This window comes from Martes martes (assembly GCF_963455335.1).
Source record: "Martes martes genome assembly, chromosome: 16".
Lineage (NCBI taxonomy): Eukaryota > Metazoa > Chordata > Mammalia > Carnivora > Mustelidae > Martes > Martes martes.
Window position 1 is genome coordinate 11,735,312 of NC_137904.1, and position 22,606 is coordinate 11,757,917.

Genomic DNA, 22,606 nt, shown 5'->3' on the forward strand with positions numbered 1-22,606 from the left:
GGTCTGCTGTATAGCGGGCTTCATGTTTCTGGAAAGGCCCGCAAGCTGCCATCTGTCCAGAAGCATCCGGGTTCTCTGAGCTCTCCTGATGTTGTGAGTCATTTAGACTAATTTTTTTCAACCAGACTTTATAGTTTCTACCTGTTGCTCATTTATACTTAAAGGTCAAAAACTGTTGCTGTGGGACACCTGGGTGACTCAGTCGGTTAAGCATCTGCCTTCAGCTCAGGTCGTGATCTCAGGGTCCTGGGATTGAGCCCCGCATCGTGCGCCCTGCTCAATGGAGAGTCTGCTTTTCCCTCTCCTCCCTCTGTGCTCTCTTACTCTCAGTCTCTCAAATAAATAAATAAAATCTTTAAAATCAGACCTTCTCCTAAGTGACAGTTAGCTGAAATACCGGGCACTTTCTTGGTTCTGTGAGATGGGTGGCCTCGTCACCCACTTTGGATTTCTCCTGCCTCTCAGAATGCTTCTGAAGATCGTGCAGATGAAGGAAAATGACCTTCTGTATCATAAAGAAAAATATGATACAAGAGATAAGCGTGTAAAATGGTCTCACGTTTTAGGAAATGAAAGATTTCTCAAACCTTAAAAAAGCTTTAGGTGTGAAGTAAATTTGTGAAGGACGGTAGGCAGAGGAGGAGGAAGAAAAAAAAGAAGGAAGGAAGGACAGCAAACATGACGTGCTTTGCTCTCGGGCAGACCTGCAATTTGCCCCTGACTCTGGCCCCAGCGATATTTCTTTCTGCTTTGGCTTCCTCATCTGTGAAGTGGGTACAGCGCTACTTACCATGTATTGTCATTCTGAGCATTAAACAAGGAGATGCCCAGCACCAGGCACATTGTGGGCCCTCATATCTCAAGGACTTATATCTTGATCACTCATTGGATATTTGGCTTTCTATTTAAAATGTGGCCTTTCTGACAAAAACACCACTTCTTATGGCCTCAGTTTCTTTTGACGATGAAATGGGGTGTATGTCGACGTTGCCTCTAGGAGCGAACACTTCCAGGTGTGGTGCATGCCTGTCCCATTTTCACAGATGCCCCAGTGCCGAGCGTGAGCAATAACCATCAGCAAGCGGTCCCTGGAAAGAACTTTCCTTCCGTCAGGTCACAGGCACCGTGAGAGATGGGCTTGGAGACGGGGTCTCAGATGATCTCTGCGTGCCAAAGGAAGGAGGGGGCCTCTGTGTTGACGAGCACTGGGAGGCCTGGTTTTCCAAAGGCTGGCCCACCCCGGCTCCTTGCCTCCACTCCCCAGGGCCCGATGAGCATCTGGTTCTAGTGCCTGAGACTTCGAGTGAACTGGACAGGATGTGCCCCCCTCCCCCACCCCATGTCTTTCCTCTTCTTTTTTAACATGCAGACCTCTTCAGAAAATATAAAATTACAGTGTTTCCCATTTCCAAAGCAGCATCCAGGCCCCATCGGGTAGCTCCAGAGTCTCCACAGAGACTGTCTGAAGCCAGGAATGCAAATGATCAGCTTACCAGGAGGCCGGACTGGTGCATATTCAGCCCGAAAACGGAGACGGGGCATTCTCAGACTTTTATGTAACGCGGATACTTTAGCAGCTCTTAAAATCCGGTTGTGCTTGAGTCATGAAAACCGGAATGAAGAGGCATTATTATGGTTGTGTGTTGCCCTCGGCCAGATAGCCTTCCCCCAGGTAAACGTAACTGCAAACAGGCTGGAGAATCTGACTTCCCTGAACGGCGGCGCTTTGTGGGAGAACGTTCTGGGGTCCGCCTGGGTCATCCTGGACTCTGGCTAGAAGCCAGGAGAGGTTTGATAGAAAGGGCCACAGGGTGGGGACTTGGCCTGCCGGAGTGTCCGTCATCCAGGTAAACCCGGTGTGTGTGATGCGTGGATGCCACTGCCTCCGGCCTCTGTGTCTTTCCTGTTAAAGGAGCCATTTGAACCTACCTCATCGCTAGCGGCCAAACTAGCTCAGGCTAACACAGGGAAAATCTAGATAAAATGCTCAAATGAGATGGCGGGCCATTTGCTTCCAAACCCCTCAGGAACGCGCATGGGAAAACTGTACCATATTTTATTACACATTTCCACCTCCCTGTGTTCTTCAAAGCTTTTACACACACATTAGGAGTCTCTCTCCCCCTGTTCCAATTTACCTTCATGTCATGTTCCTCTCCACCCCTCCTCCCCTAGTCAAGTGCCATCGCTTCTGGGGGAGACATCCTACATCACTCCCCAGACAGTCAGAGTGGAGCTGCTGCCGATGGGCCTGTGGCTTGGGCAGAAGGAGGGGGAAGTCGCATCCACACGGTCAGAAAGAGCCGCCTCTTCACCGTCCACTCACCTCTGCCCACTTTGTTGTCTCCGTGGGCTGCCTGCCTCTAAAGATTCTGTTTGCCTCATCACTCTGTACCAGGCATCTGCTGGGGTTCCCACCTACTCTAGAGGAGGACCCCGTCTTCCCTTGGGAGGCCCCATAACCCTTGGGTATTTGACGTGCTAACAAGGACACTGTTGAGTATGGAGGGGTTTCCTTCTCCCTGAGAAGCCCTTCAAGTTGTGGGAGAAGAGGGTATTAGTGGGAATAAGACATGAGACCAGCCGTCTAGGTGTTTAAGATTTTGTTTTGTCTTAGTCTACCTGTTGTTCATTGGGGTCATACGTCATGACGATCATGGTGAGGATTCCTCCTTGACCAGATAAATCTGGGCAGTGCTGGGACATGGAAAACTGATCGAGTGGGTAGATTTGAGAATGAGATGTCTCCGAGCTTTTAATATACCACCAGGCAGGCAGAAATTCCCAGGGTTTGGAGCCCTGAAGACTTTTCTTCACACAATTCTGTGAGTGGATTTGGGCAACGCCGGGCCATTGCCGGTACCAGAATTAAATGGACTTCCTGAAGTCTTGCGTGATTTCTTATCCGGCCTTCCTGCAGACCCAGAGGTGGATACCCCCTTACTCATAGTCTCTTTCGTCCTCTCTGCCTTTGCACAGTTTGGAGATTAATGCTGCTTTTCCTCCCCCCACAGAACATCGATATCACCAATTTTAGCAGCAGCTGGAGCGATGGTTTAGCCTTCTGTGCTCTCCTCCACACCTACCTGCCTGCCCACATCCCGTATCAGGAGCTGAACAGTCAGGAGAAAGTAAGTCACCTGCCCAGTCACCCCCGGTTATCCTCTAGAACATGTGAGGGGAATTCCTATAAGACCGTACTTCCCGATGGGTTGGTGTTCATAGACTCCAAGTGGAAACTAGGATATTAATACCAGGCAGAGAGAACTCTTGAGCAAATGATGAGGCCGTAGGATCCTACCCTCAGTAAATACCTCTCAGTGTCCCTCATGGCCTAGAAAAATGGGATGAAGACCAGCTTACTGTGACTGCTGAGAAGTTCCTATCACTCATTTTTTGAGAGAAAGCCCTGATGAAATTTCACATGGTTTTAAGACCTTAGCCAGCATTTTCGAAATCTTCCGAAGAACCAGAAGCACCACCAAAAGGATCTAGCTGCTCAGATAAGCTTGGGAAACTGTATATTATGTCACATTCTTAGAGATTCACGGAGCTCATTAGCACAGTAACGTCTTCAAGAAGTCCCGCTGAAAGAAACCTGTGTGACTCTGTTTAACCCTATATTTATCAGATCCACAGAATTTTTTAATACAATTACCTATAACAAGAGTCAGCAAATTTTCCCGTTAAGGGCCAAATGGTGGACTTTGTGGGTCCACAGGTCTTGGTCACAGCTACTCATCTACCATGGTAGCGCCCAAGTGACCCCAGAGAAAACGAATGGGCATGCTGTGTTCCAATAAAATTTTATTTACAAAAACAGGCTGCGGGCCAGATTTGGTCCACGGGCTAATAATTTGCCAAACCGTGGCAACATCCTACAAAACATCCTACAAAATCGTATCCCAGAGAGTGTACTTTGGGAAATGCTGCTCTGGGCCCTGCTCATTCTCTCCACAAATATTTCTTGCCAAACATCGTACACAGTAACGAAGACAACAGTGAACCACGTAGACCTGTTCTTTGCCCTCTTAAGTAGAGACACAGGTCCACAAGTGAGTAGACCTGTAACAGGTAATGTTATAAATAAATTGCAGAAGGGCTATGAGAGAAACTTCATGCTGTGGGAGTGAACAGGTTTCCTGATTTAGATCAGGAAGGCTGAGAAGGCCTCTCTGAGAGGCAATGAAATGCAGAACAAATAAGGAGCTAGTAATAGAGCTAGGGGGAAACTTCCAGAGGAAGGGAGCAGCCTGACAAAAAAACACTTGGTGTGGTTGGGGACTTGGAAGAAAGCCCATTGGCCAGAGTGCAGTGAGTGTGGAAGAGAGGCCGGTGATGGTTCTGGGGACCAGCCAGGGCCAGACCCTGCAGGGCTTCCACAGGTGACTCTGGGAAGAAATCTTCCTCTTGCTCTAACCTCAGTGGGAAGTCACTGAAGGGTTCTAAATGGTAGAGACACACAATTCATGTTTTTGGAAGTTCTCTTTGGCTGTTAAGTGAAAAAAAGAGCTGGAAAGAGAACATAAATGAGTGAGGGACCACTGGATGGGACGCCAGATGTCAGCGTGAGGTTCAGCGTCCCTGACGCCAGCCATTAGATGCAACAGGGGCTGTAACATCCTGGATAGAAAGATGGAGAAAGATTCAGAATAGGTCTTAGACATAGAATCAGCTGGACTTAGGAACTAGTTAGTTGTGGGGGAGGACAAGAGGAGAGAGGTGTGTCTAGCCTGACAGGTCATTTTCTGAGATGGGGAAGGAATAGAGATGCTGGAAGGTTCTGTTTTGATAATCCCACACCGGGATTTAAATAAAGCCCAAGGCATGGTCATGACGCTGATGGTGATAATAACAGAGGGATTTAATTTTCTGGAGTGTTTGCCAGGGTTCTCCAGAGAAACAGAAGTAATAGGGTATATGTGTGTGTGTGTGTGTGTGTGTGTGTGTGTTTGTTTGTACAAGAAAGTTGAGTGCCATAGTTTGGATCTGAAGGCAGTTTGTTGGCAGAATTCCCTCTTCTTCGAAGGAGATCAGACTTTTTCTATTTTTGCCTTCAACTGATGGGGTGAGGCCCACCCACACTATGACCCGTGATGTGCTTAATCCAAAGTCTACCAATTTAAGTATTAATCTCATCTTTAAAATACCTTCGTGGAGGGGCACCTGCATGGCTTAGTGGGTTAATAAAGCCTCTGCCTTCGGCTCAGGTTATGATCCCAAGATCCTGGGATCGAGCCCCACATGAGGCTCTCTGCTCAGCAGGGAGCCTGCTTCCTCCTCTCTCTCTCTCTCTCTCTCTCTCTCTGCCTCTCTGCCTACTTGTGGTCTCTGTCTGTCCAATAAATAAATAAAATCTTTTAAAAAAATACCTTCATGGAAACATCTAGAATAATGTTTGGCCAACATCTGGTACCATGGCCTAGCCACGTCGACACATAGAATTAACCATCCCAGAGCATATAAAGATCTCAAGACCTAAAATTTTTGTGTGGTGCCTTGTTGGTAGTCCACGAAGCAGGCCGCACAAGAGCATTAAACATTTGGAAAACAAAACAAAACAACAGTTCTGTTTTTAATCATGTTAAGTGGGAGCTGTTCCTGAAGAATGCAGTGTGCAAGGTCAGGCAGGCCGTTGGATGACAAATGTGTGGAGTTCAGAGCGGAGATCAGAGCTGGAAGGCAAATTCAGGAGTCATCAGGGCGTAGGTAAGTGCTGCCTACGGGAAGCAAAATGATGGAAAAGTGCTCCGTTTGTGCTCCCCAATATGGTAGCTACTAGTTCGTTGGACTGTTAATGGATGTGGCTTTCAATGACTGGAAAGTTGAATGTGTCATCTTAATTCCTTTTGATTTAAGTAGCCACGTATCAGGTGTAGCTACTGTACCCAACAGGGCGGGCAGAGGCTGTCTTTAAAGCCGTGAGAATGGAGATCACCTCGGTCCCAGGTCCTGAGGGAAAAACTCGTCTGTATCCACTCTGCCTCTGGCATTTCACTTCCGACCCTTCTGTACGGATGGGGGTTTTTCCCCACACCAGGCAGTTCTGTAACACCAGCTGGGTGTCCTCAGGTGTGACTCAGTTCTGACACTGTCTCCCTTCAGGTCCCACACATTAAGGGCTCAGTCCCATGAGACGGCGCTCTCCACTTCAGACCCCGATGACCACGTAGTTGTCACCTTGCTCTGACTGACCAACTGTAAACCGGAGATTCCGTGATCCCTTCTTTAGGTTCGATTAATTTGCTGGAGTGGCTCACAGAACTCAGGAGAGCAGTCTCCTTGCTAGGTTACCGGTTTATTACAAAGGATGTTGAAGGACACTAATGGCCGGCTGGATGAGGGCACCCCTAGGGGGAGGTCCAAAACGGTCCAAAGCACAAGAACTTCTGTCTCCTTGGACTTTGGGGTGCAACATTTTCTGAACCCCATCATTTTGAGCTTAATGGAGGCTTCCTTACACAGACACGATTGGTTACACCATTGGCTCTCGGTGATGGAACTCAATGTCCGGTCTATCTCCCCTCCCTAAGGTTGGGGTCAGGGGATATGGGACTGAAAGTTCCAACCCTTTGATCCCATGGCTGGTTCCTCTAGCAGCCAGCCCCCATCCTTAGCTTATCTGGGTTTTTTTTTTTTTATTTTTTTAAGATTTTTTATTTATTTCACAGAGAAATGTGAGGCTCCCTGCTGAGCAGAGAGCCCAATGTGGGGCTCGATCCCAGGACCGTGGGATCATGACCTAAGCTGAAGGCAGGGGCTTTAACCCACTGAGCCACCCAAGCACCCCTATCTGGGTTTTTTCGAAAAATCACCTCTTGAACAGAAACCCAGGTGTGGTTGAAAGAGGTTTGTATGACTAACAGAAGACATCTATTTCAGCTTTGTTGTTCTGAAGCCGTTTCTGGAACTGAGGACGAAAACCGAAGATTGTAACAAATGATGCCGCTATGGCTCTTATATGGGAAATGGTAAGGGTTTTAGGAGCACGGTGCCGGGAACCATGGACAAAGACCAATGTACATTTCTTGCTGTAAATCACAGTATCACAGAGGCATAGAGAGAAGGCTGAGGAACCTTGACTCTTGCTTGTCGTCAACAGACAGCCGAGGGAACCAGAGTGTAGCAGCCAGAGAGGAGGAGACAAGCCAGGGCTGTGGGGGGGTCCACACAGCCTGTGCTTGGAGCCCCTCACAGGCAGAGCCCACCTCCAGCAGTGACCTCCGTGTCCCTTCTCTTCGCTCTGCAGCCTCCGCCTTTCCATGTGATGGTATCAAGATAACTGAGGCAAGAGCGGGCGTAAAACAATCCGGATACTCAGAGGACCTCACTAAAACTGCCGCACACACTCTCTACGACAGGAATCTTCTGAAGGTGTGCAGTGTTTGCTCTTGTGCAAAACACACCTGGGCTCTTCGTCCTCAGGTCACTCTGGATCTGCTGGAAAATAATGAACCTCAAAGTGCTCGCTTTTCCCGCTTTGAATCATGAGCACTGCCTCCTTGTGAAAGTGCGTTGTCTCGTCGTGGGTGATCATGATCCCCAACCACACGGCCAGCTGCCCAGTCACCTGCTGCCCATTTGGAGACACGCAACAGCCAGACGCCGCCGTTGACTCACTTCCCATTGTCCTGGTGGTACAGGGCCCCGTGGCCCCTACACATAGGGTTGTACGTCTTCCCCCGATTGAGGATGCTGTGATCAGGGAGCACCCCTGTCCGAGTGTGGAAGACTGTGGGTCTGTGAGATTAATGACACAGCCCAGGAAGTTCAGAAAGCAGGAGCTGTTCCATCTCCCCGGGTGGAAGTAATGAAAGCGAGTCAGTTGGACGTCAGTGTCAAGTAGGGAGTTTCTGATAATACTAACAAGGATGTCTTCAAAGACTTCAAAGAGATGGAAGCTACAGTCAGTGGGCGGTTTGGGCATTTTTTTTCCCAACAAAAAACGGATTTATCTGTCAGCCCAGGAAACTTCCACGTTTCTACTCAGATTCAAGTCTTAGAACGGAGTGTTTTTGTGTCAGTGTCTGAAAAGAAGTTGTTTTGGTTTTTTTTTTAAGATTTGATTTATTTATTTGACAGAGAGAGACACAGCGAGAGAGGGAACACAAGCAGGGGGAGTGGGAGAGGGAGAACCAGGCTTCCTGCTGAGCAGGGAGCCCAACTCGGGGCTTGATCCCAGGACCTTGGGACCATGACCCAAGCCGAAGGCAGACGCTTAACGACTGAGCCCCCCACCCCGGGCGCCCCTAAAACAAAGTTTTAACGTGAGAGGAGAAATCTGGACTTGGGATGCTTTCCTCTGCCACTTTTAGGTGAGGTGTCCTGCTAGTGGGGCCAGTGGCAGAGAGCTCTACCAGGGGCTTCCGCTCTCCTGTGGCGGGAAGGGCTCTGGCCTGCGGGTTCCGTCCTGGGCACACTCCCTTCTGCTGCTTGTAAGTGGCAGCTTTCTACCCCCGCCCCCGGCCTTCTTTTTTTTTTTTTTTTAATTTTATTTTATTCATTTGTCAGAGAGAGTGAGTACAGGCAGAGGCAGAAGCAGGCTCCCCGCTGAGCAAGGAGCCCGATGTGGGACTCGATCCCAAGACCCTGGGATCATGACCTGAGCCGAAGGCAGCCGCTTAACCACCTGAGCCACCCAGACGTCCCATACCCCCAGCCTTCTTGAAGGGACCTGACACTGTTGCAATGGAAGAATTAGTTAACAGTGCTTGCTCATAATAGTCTACGCAGGTAAACCTGTGAGTCAATGCACACTTAAACACTATGGCTGGAACTGAAAATTGGTGCAGCTTTCTGTTTATTTTCTTAAGTAGGCTCCATGTACGGTGCGGGGCTCGAACTCACGACCGTGAGATTAAGAGCTGCGTGCTCCAAGAGCTAAGCCAGCCAGGTGCCCTGGCGGGCACCTGGATAACTCAGTAACTTAAGCCTCTGCCTTCGATTCAGGTCATGATCTCAGGGTCCTGGAATCAAGCCCCGCATCGGGCTCTCTGCTCAGCAGGGAGCCTGCTTCCCCGCCCCACCTCTGCCTACCTCTCTGCCTACTTGTGATCTCTGTCAGTCAAATAAATATTTTTTTAAAAAATCTTTAAAAGAAAGTAAACAAGGGGCGCCTGGGTGGCTCAGTGGGTTAAAGCCTCTGCCTTCAGCTCGGGTCACGATCCCGGGGTCCCGGGATCGAGCCCCATATCAGGCTCTTTGCTCAGTGGAGAGCCTGCTTCCCCCTCTCTCTGCCTGCCTCTCTGCCTACTGTGATCCCTGTCTGTCAAATAAATAAAATCTTAAAAAAGAAAAAAGAAAAGAAAGAAAACAAGTTGGCATGGCCTATCAAACGCCACGACTTCTGGAATAGTGGTAGCCACAAAACTGGCTTACAAACCCCCTTTCCCCTCAACACTAACCAGAAGGACTTTAAATAAATTCAAAAGAGGAGACAGCTGCCACAAGTTTGGGCTCGGTAAAGGGCAGTCAGGAGCCAACTTAGGAGCTCCCGTCTCAGCAGAACAGAGAGCAGTGTTATGGAAACACGCACAGGTTTCCAGTTCATGCCCATAAACTTCCCTTAATTTGGAGGAAGAGGGCTGAGTGTCTTGGGCGAGATGACCATAGATCAGCCGCTTTTCCAGGCCTAGACCACAGCCTGGGAGAAAACGTGCACTGCCTTGTCTTTTCTGTTTCTCTGTGACGCGGTACCTAGAGCAGAGTTTGCGTCAGTTTGAAGGCAGAGCCCTCCACCTTCAGGAAGCAGATGTGCACCCTAGGACAGACGGTAAAGACTATGGGGAAATGGCCGAAGAGATAAAATTATGTATCAAATCCAAATGCGTAAAATCACAGAATTCTACTGGGGGACATAAAACATGAATACTTAGAGGAACACGACTGTCTTGATTAAACTTAATATACCAATCTAATTAAATTTTAATCTCAAATGAATTATGGAGAGGGGGAGGCATAATTAAGTGATTCTTAAGTTCATCCAGGTGAGGAAACATCAGAACAGCCAGAAACAGTCTCAGGAAGGAGCTACAAATCAGGGCTAACTGTGGAACGTGCCTTTAGAATTCTAGGGGGAAATGGTATACAGCACCGTGATGAAACAAGTCTTGATCCACAACAGAATGTGTATGTCATAAGTTGTGGCAGAGTAAAAAATAGCTCACAAATATTTATCTTTGATAGTCAGGAATCGATCGGTAATGTCATTTTAATTATAACCTGCCGATCATTTTCTTCCTTAGACTGAAACCCTTGTTTGCATATTTGACTTAAAAATCTAAGTATTTGGGGCACCTGGGTGGCTCAGTGGGTTAAAGCCTCTGCCTTCGGCTCAGGTCATGATCCCAGAGTCCTGGGATCGAGCCCCGCATCAGGCTCTCTGCTCCACAGGGAGCCTGCTTCCTCCTCCCTCTCTGCCTGCCTCTCTGCCTCCTTATGATCTCTCTCTATCAAGTAAATAAATAAAATCTTTTTTTAAAAAATCTAAGTGTTTTATAATAGTAGATCATCTATGTGGGAGTGTCATTTAGTGTTCTTTCCCGGCAAAAGCTATATGTTTTTGTATTTATTTTTATTTTCTCAAAAGCTGTGTATTTTTAGTTAATAATTCCAGTCTTTGTCCTCTTAATCTAGAAAAAGAATCTCCTGTTGGCATTTGAAGCAGCCGAAAGTGTAGGCATCAAACCCAGCCTGGTAAGTATCCTATTTTATATCCTTGTGAAACTTTGTTCTACCTGTAGGAGAAAGAACTTTATGCCATCTACTAAACAGTTTCTTACAGAACATTAAAATCCACTTGCTAAAGATCTATTACTCGTGATCCCTAATATAAAAATATTCATGGGGCACCTGGGTGGCTCAGTCCATTCAGCATCTGACTCTTGATCTCAGCTCGGGTCTCTGTCTCAGGGCTGTGAATTTAAGCCCTTGGTTGCACTGGGTGTGGAGCCTACTTTAAAAAAAAAATTTTTTTTTTTTTAAATTCAGTTAGTCTAACCACACATGATTTAGGGTTTTTTCAAAGATTTCATTGTGGATAAATTTTATTTCTGGAAGCACAGTGGAATGAATTATTAAAGCCCTGTTGTTCAAGCCACCTAGAAATCTGGATAAAATGTAATTATAAAAATATCAACCCATAGCTGCGGTCTGAAGAAAGAATGGGAAGTGGCCAGATGTCAGAAATTCAAAGAGAAGTGGAAACTAGAGCACGAAGCATAAACTAAGACTGTGGCAAGCCTCAGAAGTAGGTCCGGGAGTGTTGGTAGAGGGCTCATAATAAAAGGCTACCTAATGGGTGTAGCTTATATTTAATGTCCACAGAGGAACAAGAGACAAGGTGCTGAGTTCCCATAAACAGAACATTAGTACTGAGACCCTTGCCCAAAACCCAAGGTCACAAAATTATGTTCTTCTTCGTGAAGGGGGAAATTAAAAAACATCTACCTGCCAGTCAAGGGAAGTGATAAGGAAGGTTAGTTTCCACCTTAGTTTTGTGTGTGTGTGTGTGTCCAGAAAAAGGAAAATCTGCAAGAAAAGAAAACTGGGCCACATGAGGTTTGGAGTTCAAATTTATTTCTGTGCTCCAAGAAGCCCCTAACTTATACTAGCTGAGGCACAAAGCTTCTGAGCTAGTGGTACAATGGCCACTGAAAATACATTCACAATCCAAAATTATAAAACACTCAAGAAAATGATCTAGTTGCGCTAGTCAGCAGCTAGACCAAACAAGAAGATCATCTACCAGAACGTGGGATAATAAAATAATAAGAAAGAGACTATAAAAGCCTATGTTTAAACATACTAAGGAGGTAAAAGAGGGAATAAAAATCATAAGAAAGGACTGTGGTAACGTTAAGGAAAAAAAAGGATTTGTAAAAAGAATCAAATGAAATGTCTAGAAATAAAAATTAGAAATTTAAAAAGCTCTAGTTGGATTGAAAACCTGATTAGATATAGCAGAAGAGAGAACTACTGAGCTAGAAAATAGAACTAAGGAGATTATCCAGAACATGAAACAGACATTTAAAAAGTGGAAAATAGGGGCACCTGGGTGGCATAATCGTTAAGCGTCCGCCTTCGACTCAGGTCATGATCCCGGGGTGCGGGATCGAGCCCCACATTGGGCTCTCTGCTCAGCAGGAGGCCTGCTTCTCCCTCTCTCACTCCCTCTGCTTCTGTTCCCTCTCTCTCTCACTGTGTCTCTCTCTGACAAATAAATAAATAAAATCTTTTTTATTTAAAGTGGAAAATATCATGGAGGAATTGTATTAGTATGTATTCAAATTCAGGAAATGGGGGCAAGGGGTAGGGGTTGCCTGGTTGGCTCAGTCTGTTAAGTGTTCAACTCTTGATTTTGCTCAGGTCATGATCTCAGGGTCATGAAATCCCTTCTGCCCTTATCCCTGCACACACACGGATGCACATGTGTGTTCTCTCTCTCTCTCAAAAAATAAAATCTTTTTAAAAAGACAAATTAAAAAAAAAAAAACAAACAAGGGGCACCTGGGTGGCTCAGTGGGTTGAGCCTCTACCTTCGGCTCAGGTCATGATCTCAGGGTCCTGGGATCGAGCCCCGCATCGGGCTCCTTGCTCAGTGGGGAGCCTGCTTCTCTCTCTGCCTCTGCCTGCCTCTCTGCCTGCTTGTGCTCTCTGTCTCTCTCTCTGTCAAATAAATAAATAAAATCTCTAAAAAAAAAAAAGACAAATTCAAGAAATGGAAAATCCAACTAACAGTTGCTTAAACCATAAAACTGTTCATTTTATTTTTTAATGAGAAGTCCAGAAGTAGTTTCAGGATTGATTCACTGCTCAGTATTGTAATCAAGGACCCCAGAGTGTGTCTTGTTAACATTCCACCATCTTTAATCTGTTGGCCCTTTGTCCCCATGTCCTCTGTGGTTGACCATGGCTGCCAGGCTCCAGCCATCACTCCCATCTGCAGGGCAGGAAGGAGAGGGAATGGATAGAACAAGTGCCTCATAGCTTTCCCCTTCGATAAGGAAATCAGAAGTCTTCCCAGAGTCCCTCAGGTAATTGGCAGTACTCTGTGACATGGCCACCCCAGCTGCAAGGGAATTTGAGAAAGTAAGCAATTTATATTCTCGCTCCTCTTTAGTAGGAAGCCTGCAAGGGATAGAGAGGTTGGGCATGACTATTAGATTAACCAACTGATAGTGTCTGTTGCAAAGCTTAAGAGCATGGAAGATAAAATCAGACAATTTCTAAGCCCCATGGCCAGTGGGAATTCCAGAAGAGGGAAGAAAGAATGGGAGAGAGAATATTTGAAGAAATGGTGCCTGAAATTTTTCCAGAATGATGAAAGACCATAGATGCTTAATGAACCTCAAACATCATAACAGAACTGCAAAGAAAGAAAGTGAAGACAGAAAATCTATAAATAATTTCTACTAACCAGTAATAAAAAGACAACTTAGTAGAAAATTATCAAAGGCTAGAATAGGCAAACCATGAGTGGCTTCATAAACATTTCAGAAGACGCACAGTCTCATCGGTGATGGGGAAAATCCAAGCGAAGTCAGACTGAGACATGGGTCTATCACCCTCAGCGGACGCAGGGCGTCTGAGGAATGAAAAAGCAAAAGTACAGCCATCATAGAAACATCAGTACTATGAACAGCGTTACACCAGTATGTTTAAACCAGAATAGACAGTTTTCTAAAGAAATGCAAGTATATTCTTTCTTCAAATACTAAATGTAAATATTTCTCCAAAACTCACTCAAAACGAAAAAGGACCATACCCGTTAAAGAAATCAAATTCAGGGGCACCTGGGTGGCTCAGTGGGTTGAGCCTCTGCCTTCAGCTCAGGTCATGATCCCGGGGTCCTGGGATCGAGCCCCGCATTGGGCTCTCTGCTCGGTGGGGAGCCTGCTTCCCCTCTCTCTCTCTACCTGCCTCTCTGCCTACTTGTGATCTCTGTCAAATAAATAAATAAAATCTTTAAAAATAAATAAATAATAAATAATAAAAATGTAGTCATGTACACGAAAAAATCCCAGTAAGGCTAAGATACACAGCTGATTTTTTTTTTTTAAGATTTTATTTATTTGCCAGAGAGAGAGCGCACCCAAACAGGGAGAAAGCGGCAGGCAGAGGCAGAGGGAGAAGCAGGCTCCCCTGCTGAGCAGGGAGCCGGATGCGGGACTTGATCCCAGGACCTTGGGATCAGGACCTGAGCCAAAGGCAGACGCTTATCCGAACAACAGATAATTAACGTAAGGAATCCAAGAAAAAAACGAGAATTTGTTAGACGATAGTACACACAGAATATGGTTTTCTTTGTAGTGTTACAGCTAACATTTGCTTCTTTTTTAACTTGACATCTTTTCCCTACTTTGTATCTGACATAAGGCAGGAGTTAGTGCAAGCTAGGAATGAGATCATCTTGTTGGACTAATTGTTGGAGCCGGCAGTTTCATTTTTACAGATGTCTGTGAGGAGATACTGACAAGCATAATAATTAATCTCAAAAGCATTTAGGGATGTTTGTGAGCATTTTAACCAGTTGGTGCCATCAACAAAACAGAAGCTTCCCGCATTATGAAATTTGCTTTGCAGTACCTTGACGTGGATTGAAAAACAGTTCTTAATTACACATGATACTTCCAAAATATACACAGTCAGGATTGGCAGCAGTCATAACCCCAGGTCTTTGGTCAAGGTCTATTGCAAGATCAGTGAGGGGGCGAGAAATCACTCACAGGCGTAGATCCAAGTAAATACAGGTTCCTGGGGATAGCATATTAGCAAGGATGAGATTATTTTTTGTAAATGAAAGCTCGACCATGTTCTCCCAATTTTAGAATGCATTCCTTCTCAGCCACAGTGTTGACAGCGAGGTTTAGCCGACCGTGTCACAAGGGTGAGCAACTCCTCACAGAAATAAGAGGTGAGAGGACAGGTGGCCTCGTGGCCGTTCCTGGAAGGAAAGCCAGCATGCGTGTCCCCTAAGGGTTGATGTGTCTGTATCCTGGAGAAGGGAAGGCCCTCATGCTGAGTCCATAGTCTGGGAGGGTGTTGCCTATTGAGTAAGCCACTGAAACAGTCAGTACACACAGAGATCAGGACAGGGAGGTCTTCACCACTCAGGATTTTAGGAGGATATCGGAATCATTCCTTAGGCATAACTGAGCCTGCCCTGCAGTACAGATTTTATGAAGGGTACTTAGAGTTGATTGAATAGTATAAAAAAATATTTGTTCATGTTTACAATGCACCAGGCATGTTCTTATTTGTTGATTGATTTAGAGAGAGAACACGTGAGCAGGGGGAGGGGAAAAAGAGAGAGAGAAGCAGACTCCCCGCTGAATGCAGGGCCCGACGCAGGGCTCGGTCTCACAACGCTGAGATCATGGCCTGAGCTGAAATTAGGAGTCGGACACCTAATCAACTGAGCCACCCAGGCGCCCTCAGGCATTTTCCATGTGTTGACTCACTGCACCCAACAGATGCTCCTTACAGGTGGGAAACTAAGGCAGGTGCGGTTCCATAAAAGGTCACACGTTAGTGACTAGCAAAGGCAAGAATCAAGCAGGCAGGCCCTCTCCAGAGCTCCGTCTTACCTCCTCCATGATCCTGTATCCAGGACAGCCATGCCCTCCTTTTGGGCTCTTAACGCATGATAGTGCTGTATAGCTCGTGCGGTGTTACACTGTGATTAATCTGACTGTAGGATTTATCTCCATCCCCCAAGACCATGAGCTCCCAAGGACAGGAAGCCTTATCTTTTTTTTTTTTTCAATGATTCTTACTGTGATAAAATAGATATAACATGATCCAAGCGTCTGCCACGTGGTTAATACCACACTGCCCTGATTCATACAACTTGATAGATCGTGAAATCAAATCTTCCAACTTTATTCTTTGTAGAATTTCTTTGGTTGTACCTTTGCTTTATAAATTTTAGAATCAGTTTGTCAATACCTACCTTCCCCCCCCCCCGCCCCTGCAAAAGAAACCAGCTTGCTGGGATTTTGACTGGGATTGTGTTGTATCTATAGATAAGATTGGGAGGAATTGACATTTTGTCGATACTCTGTCTTCCAATCCATGAACGTACAATAATCTCCATTTATTTAGAGCTTCATGATTTCTTCCATCAGTGCTTTGTGGTTTTCTGCATGTAGTGTTTTATAAACAAGTTTTCTTATTTATATGTATCATTGATATATATATGCATATATATCCTTTTTTAAAATTTAATGCCATTTATATGGTTTGGTTTGGTTTTACATTTCAGTTGTCCATTGATGGTATTATAATAGGAAAGCTATTGACTGAGATCTTGCTAAACTTGCATATTAGTTCCAGTGGGTTTTTTGGTAAACTCTGGAGTGTTTTACATACACAGTCATGTCATCTGCAAACAAAGACAGGTTTAGTCCTGCTTTTCCAATCTGTATGCCTTTTGTTTCTTTTTTTTTTTCTTAAGATTTTATTTATTTATTTGAGAGAGAGAGAGCATGAGAGAGAGAGAGAGCATGAGAGGGGAAGTCAGAGGGAGAAACAGACCCCCTGCTGAGCAGGGAGCCCGATGTGGGACTTGACCCGGGGACTCTAGGATTGTGCCCTGAGCTGAAGGCAGTTGCTCAACCAACTGAGCCACCCAGGTGCCTGCTTTTGTTTCTTTTTCCTGCCTTATTGCATTAGCTAGAACTTCTGGTACAGTGTTGAGTAGGAAAGATGAGAGAAGGCATCCTTGCCTTGTTCTTTTCTCCTGATCTTAGTGGGAAAGTGCTCAGCCTCTGTCCATGAAGTATGAGGTCAACTTTTGGGTTTTGTGTGTATCTTTTATTAGGTAAAAGAAATACCCCTCTATTTTTCTAGGTTTTGAGGAGTTTTTATCATAAACAGTGGTTGCGTTTTGTAAGCAGCCATACTTCATTTGTATTTCAGTATATTGAGCTACACGGGTACAGCATTTTTTTTTTTTAACAAACTGAAAGTTTGTGGCAATCCTGCATCAACCAATTCTGTCACCTCCATTTTGCCAACAGTATGTGCTCCTTTGTGTCTCCATATCACATTTTAGTAATTCTTGAAGTTATTGTTTAAAATTATATTTACCATTATTATGTTTGTGATGGTGATCAGTCATCAGTGATCACACCTTGCTGAAAGCTTAGATGGTGGTTAGCATTTTTTTAGCAATAAAATATTTTTTAATTAGAGAATGTGCAGTTGACCCTTGAATAGCACAGAAATTGGGAGCATCAACACCCCCATGCTGTTCGAAAATCTCTGTATAACTTTCGACTCCCCAGAAACTTTGCTAATATTCTCCTGTTGAGCAGAAGCTATACTGATAATGTAAATAATTGATTAATAGATATTTTATATGTTTTATATTTTACATACTACATTCTTAAAGTGAGGTAGAGGAAGAATGTGTTCTTGAGAAAATCATAAGGAAGAGAAAATCCACTGACAGTACCATAGTGTAGTTATCAAAAGAAAATCCACACATAAGTACATCCAAACGGTTCAAACTTGTATTGTGTGAGAGACCGATGCACATTGTTGCATTTTTTTAGATGCTGTTGCACACATATTAAGCTACAGTATAATGTAAACATAACTTCTGTGTGCTGGAAACTCAAAAATTCATTTGACTTGTTTATGCTGTTTGCTGTATTGTAGTGGTCTGGAACCAAACCCACAAATACCTTCACGGTACGTGTGTAAATGCTTTTTCTGCATCTGTTGATACAATCGTATGATTTTTCTTATTAGGTCTGATCATATGAATAACATTGATGGATATTAAACCTGTCTTGCATTCCTGATGTGAACCCCACTTGATCATGATTCAGTTTGCTAGTATTTACTGTGTCTGTGTGGGTAGCTTTCTCGTGTCCCATTTCTATCTGGTTTGGTATTAGGGCAATGCTGGCTTCACAGAATGAGTGAGGAAGTGTGCCTCCTCTTCTGTTTCCTGGAAGAGAATGTGTAGAACTGGTATTTCTTCCATGAGCATTTGGCAGAATTTGCCAATGAAACCATTGGGGCCTGGTGCTTTTTATCTTGAAAGGTTTCAGCTCCTGATTCAAATAAATGTCATGCATCCTCAAATTTGGGGTCAGGCAGCATCCTTCTCCCTTCTCTTGAAATGTGCTACAGTATATCTTCAAACATGTTCGAATGTGATGTTGATAATGTACCAAAATAGTTTTAATGTTGTTATTGTCAGGTTTGGGCATATGAGGAGATAGTCTGAGCAGAGCTGTGAATATTGACCAGACTCCTGTGTCCTCTCTGAGATGGAAGACACATCCTTGTCAGTGGCAGGCTGGTCATTTTTTAGCACAACCAAGAAGCAAAACTCGTAAAATATATTTACGTGTCATGGAAACAAAATAAGTGGCCGGTGACAGGTCTCATTTCTGTCACCACCCAAGAACAGATGTGCTAAATAAGTTCAAGCTTGCTTTCCCACCACATCCCTGCTCCTGGCTTTACATCAGAGTCCTTTCCTACTGTTCTCTCGTGACCACAAAATAATCCAAATTCAACCCCAAAATAAAGTATTTCATATGCAGAGTGGCAGACACTTCAGGAACATTTGACTGTCTGCTTGCTGATCGCCTGCGAAACTAAGGGAGAAAGAACAATGACAACAACAAACGTGAAATGGTCTAACACTTAATTCTTAGAAGACAGTGCTTGCAGGTTCAGTTGGTTCAAGGCTCTTGTGTTGATCCCATTCGTGGGCATTCATCTCAAGCCATGAGTTCAACAACGCCCCACAAAGATGCGTAACGCAAAGTCTGTAATGTGAGGAAGTGAACACAGATGACATGTCACATTAGATGTCCTGTTGGTTGTGGGACAGCTGTCCCCGGACTGTGCACCTCAACTACTAGGACCACCAGCAATGCAGCACGGCAGCCTGTGCAATTGTGTGTGGAAAACATTAGGTAGAAGAGCACAGAGGGACGCCGGGGGCGGGGGGAGGCTCCGTTGGTTGAGCGTCCAACTCTTGATTTCAGCTCAGGTCGTGATCTCAGGATGCTGAGATCCAGCCCTGCATTGGGCTCCGTGGTGGGCATGAAACCTGCTTGAGAATCTCCCTCTCCCTCTACCCCTCCCACCATCACCACCCCCCAAAAAATAATAAAATAAAAGCACAGAGCACACAATAGTACGTCCACGTGATGGAAGCAGGAGAACATAGGTATACATTCCAGTATAACTTAGAAAAGCAGCACTCGTTCTACGATAATGGAGTTATGGATGACTTACTCTTTACAGAACTTTTTTTAATGCTGCTGTGTTACTAAGATAAAAGGGGCAGGAAGTCATGTCTAATGTTTTTTAAATGGGACAGTATCTCGGGGCCGTGGGTGGCTCAGTCAGTTAAGCGTCTGCCTTCAGATTAGGTCATGATCCCGGGGTCCTGGGATCCAGTCCTGCATTGGACTCCCCGCTCAGAAGGGAGCCTGCTTCTCCCTCTCCCACTGACCCTCCCTACCATGCTCTTTCTCGTTGTCTCTCTCTCTCTCAAATAAAATCTTTTTTAAAAATGTTTTTTAAGGGACAGTATCTCCTGATTAAATAGGAATAAAACACTTTTCTTTTAACTAATCCCATTTAACAAGGTTGCCTACACCTTCTGTCTGAGCAGGTGGAGGAGGGTTTCTGGGCAGTCCCCACCCCAACCTGGATCCAAGCACCTTTGTGGGAAGGGGGTGGGGGTCTGTGGTATCCCCAGCGTGACCTCGTCTTTTCTCGCGCAGGAGCTCAGTGAGATGCTGTACACAGACCGGCCTGACTGGCAGAGCGTGATGCAGTACGTGGCCCAGATCTACAAGTACTTCGAGACGTAGAGCCCGAGGGCGGGAGAGCAGCCGGCCCGGCCTGCAGCTGGTCCTCCAAGCACCTGGTCACTTTCCACCGGCCCCGCTCCATCCACCGCCTGCCGCGCTCCATCCGGGGTCCCAGCGCACAAACCAGAAACTGAGCTGGGTCCCACCGCGCCCCCGCTTTCAGTCCAGATGCATTTGGAGCGTGGGCCAGGGAAGCTGTGCTCACCCTCGGCCTCCCTCCTCCCAGCCCGGGCTCCGTCCACCAGAACCGGGTGAGCCATCTCCGGTCACGCGGAGCGACTTCACCAGTGAGCTGCCGAGGTCCACCACCAACAGCACTTCCAAAGCAGTCATCTTTTCTCTGAAAACCCAGGCTCCTGCCTTTAGAAAAACTCTGCCCTCGCCACCACCCATCCTGTCCAGTAAGAAAACACCCAACAAAACGCGAAAAGACAAACCTTCGCTCTCCTGGCGCCCCCGGCAACAGAGGAGCCCTCCCTGCCTTTCTTGGGGAATGTGCTTGCGCGCTAGGCAGCAGTTGTGACACCTAGAACTCGATCACGCTTCTTAGATCTTGGAATCTCTGGATGGAGAGCAGAGGTGTGAGAATCCCAGGCAGCCCCTGGGTCGCTGGCTGCTGTGTCCCCGCGGGGTGGCCCGCAGACAGACGTGTGCGTCTCTGTGCTTGCACGCGCTCACGCTCAGAACCCACCACCCCACCCCCGCCCCGGGCTGAAAGGGAGACGTTAGCCACTGTCGCCGCCTCCCTTTGTGTGTCGTCGTAGTCGCCCCCCACCTTCATCCGCGTCCCCGGTGCCCACCCAGGTCTTCGTGTGTTTGCACACGCAGCCCCAAGAGCTGTGTATGTCTGGGAATACCGGGCAGACGCCAAAGGTAAACGCTATTTCAGCTCCGCGCCTGGTTTTACTGCCTCATCGGGCCCTTCGCGAGGCATGGCCGCAGCAAGCCCTGCGGGGTGGACAGAGACGGCTCCAGGTCTGCGCGCCTGCTGTCGCCCTTAGAGGCAGCGGAGCTAACTGCGGGCGGGGGGAGAGGGGCGGCGAGGGGAGCGCCCTGGGCAGGTGTTCTTGTTGGGCACGCGATGCGCATGCTGCGTGGCTTAGCGGGTGAGGATGCGGCTCCCCCGCGGCAGTCAGGTGACTCACCCTCGCCCACCACCTGCAGGTGCAGGCGCCCCTCCCACAAAGGGCCTCGCTGACGTCAGTGGTGGAGGAGGCGTGGCTCGGCCCCTCCCTCCGGACCACCTCCCGCTGTGCGCAGGGTCCGGCCCTCCTCGGGGAGGGTTACTGACCTGCTCCTCCGTGGCCCGAGGTCAGAACCTCCCCGGGGAGCTGGTTCATAACGCACCCCCCTGGGCCGCCCCAGGAGAGGAGAGACCGTCTTTGATCTCGCTCCCCAGCGCCGGGCCGTGAGCACAGGTTGCTGTTGGGCAGTTGGGTAAAGGTGACACCCCTCCCTACGCCGCCCCCCGCCCCCCCCCCCGCAGTGGCTCCTTTGTTTCCATGGGGGAGTCGGAAGAACAAATTTAGTTTACTCCTTCCTGATGCACACACCCAAATGGAAGGTGCGGCTTGTGTGCTTCACGCATCAGGCTTTTGTTGACCTCACTATGCATTTTCATCACCCCGCAGCTTCTGCCCTGCTCTCCAGGGGGAGGTACCAACCCGAGGAGTGGTTGTGTTTGGTCTGGGATTACCGCAGGGCTGGTGTGGGAGAGGAGAGGCCGTGGAGGTACTTGGGATACCTGGAGGGGGTGTTCAGAGCTCTTGGCACCCTGGTTTTATGATTACTGTGAACGAGTCAGATGATCCCGCTCTGGGCCAAGCACTGTCTGTGCGGTGGTGGTGGTCCCCTTTCCCCTCGCCCTGCGCTGGAGCCTGCTCCCTTTAGGGGAAAAAGAATGAAAGAAATGTCCTATAAAATAAAGGCCGTGTGCGATTTATTTTTATAACTCAAAGAATCTCCTTGACTACCATTTTCTTTGCCGGGGGCCTGCTTCTGGAAGGGGAAGCGTGTGTCCTGCTCACAGAAACACAGGTGGTGTTGGGGGCCTATCTGGAGAGTCCTCGGAAAGGGACAGAAGATGGCTGAGCTGGGGGACCAGGCCTTCTGGCATTTGGGGGACCTGGGGGGGCTGGGCCACTGGGTGGGGTTTTTAGATCTATTTTTAGCTGGAGCACTGTGAGCACAAGGTGAATGTGGAAATTGGCTCAACTGAGAAAACAGGGTCATGTCAGCCCATTGTACCATTTCCAGTTTTCTGTCCTGAGGCCTGTCCTGGCCACTTCTGTTCTCGTCTTCCTGCAGCCGGGAGTCACTCAAAGTCACATGGTGGTTCTGCGATTCCCTTTTAAATATATATGTATATTATTATTCCAGAAAAGACAGATGCAAAGCGTAAGACCCAGAAGCGTGGAGTTCTTTTAAAGACCTAGAGAGACATCCACGGGTTTTGTGTCACTGTGAGATCTTCCAAGGACGGGAGCTCTGCTCCCTCGGGCTCGCGTTCTGAGGAACCTGGCAAATGCCCACTTCTCTCGTCCTATTCCCTTCTCACTTCAGAAATGAGGTTAGTCTTTGGTTTTTGTTCTTCATTCAGCTGTTGTCTGTAGCTTTTGTCGAGACCATCGGAAGCATCCCAAAGCGATTAGCCATCTGGCGGTGACAGATAGCTGCGGGGTTCTCCTCCCTCAGAGGACCCCGGCTTCTCTGAAGCTCCCCCTCCCACTTCCCCATTGGCGGGGGAAGGCAGGCGA

General features: G+C 47.1%; 1 protein-coding gene across 1 annotated transcript in view; it reads left to right on the plus strand.

Annotated features, from left to right (window-relative positions):
* Positions 1-21,803, plus strand: part of SPECC1 (sperm antigen with calponin homology and coiled-coil domains 1) — a gene marked incomplete at its 5' end in the record, with an annotated part of 201,217 nt that extends 179,414 nt beyond the window's left edge. The window contains 3 exons of the mRNA XM_080826605.1: positions 3,015-3,131; positions 10,636-10,695; positions 19,761-21,803. Of these exons, the coding sequence (XP_080682731.1) occupies positions 3,015-3,131; positions 10,636-10,695; positions 19,761-19,850 (267 nt within the window). The 3' untranslated portion in view covers positions 19,851-21,803. The remainder of the gene's footprint in view (positions 1-3,014; positions 3,132-10,635; positions 10,696-19,760) is intronic.
* Between the last annotated feature and the right edge of the window lie 803 nt (positions 21,804-22,606).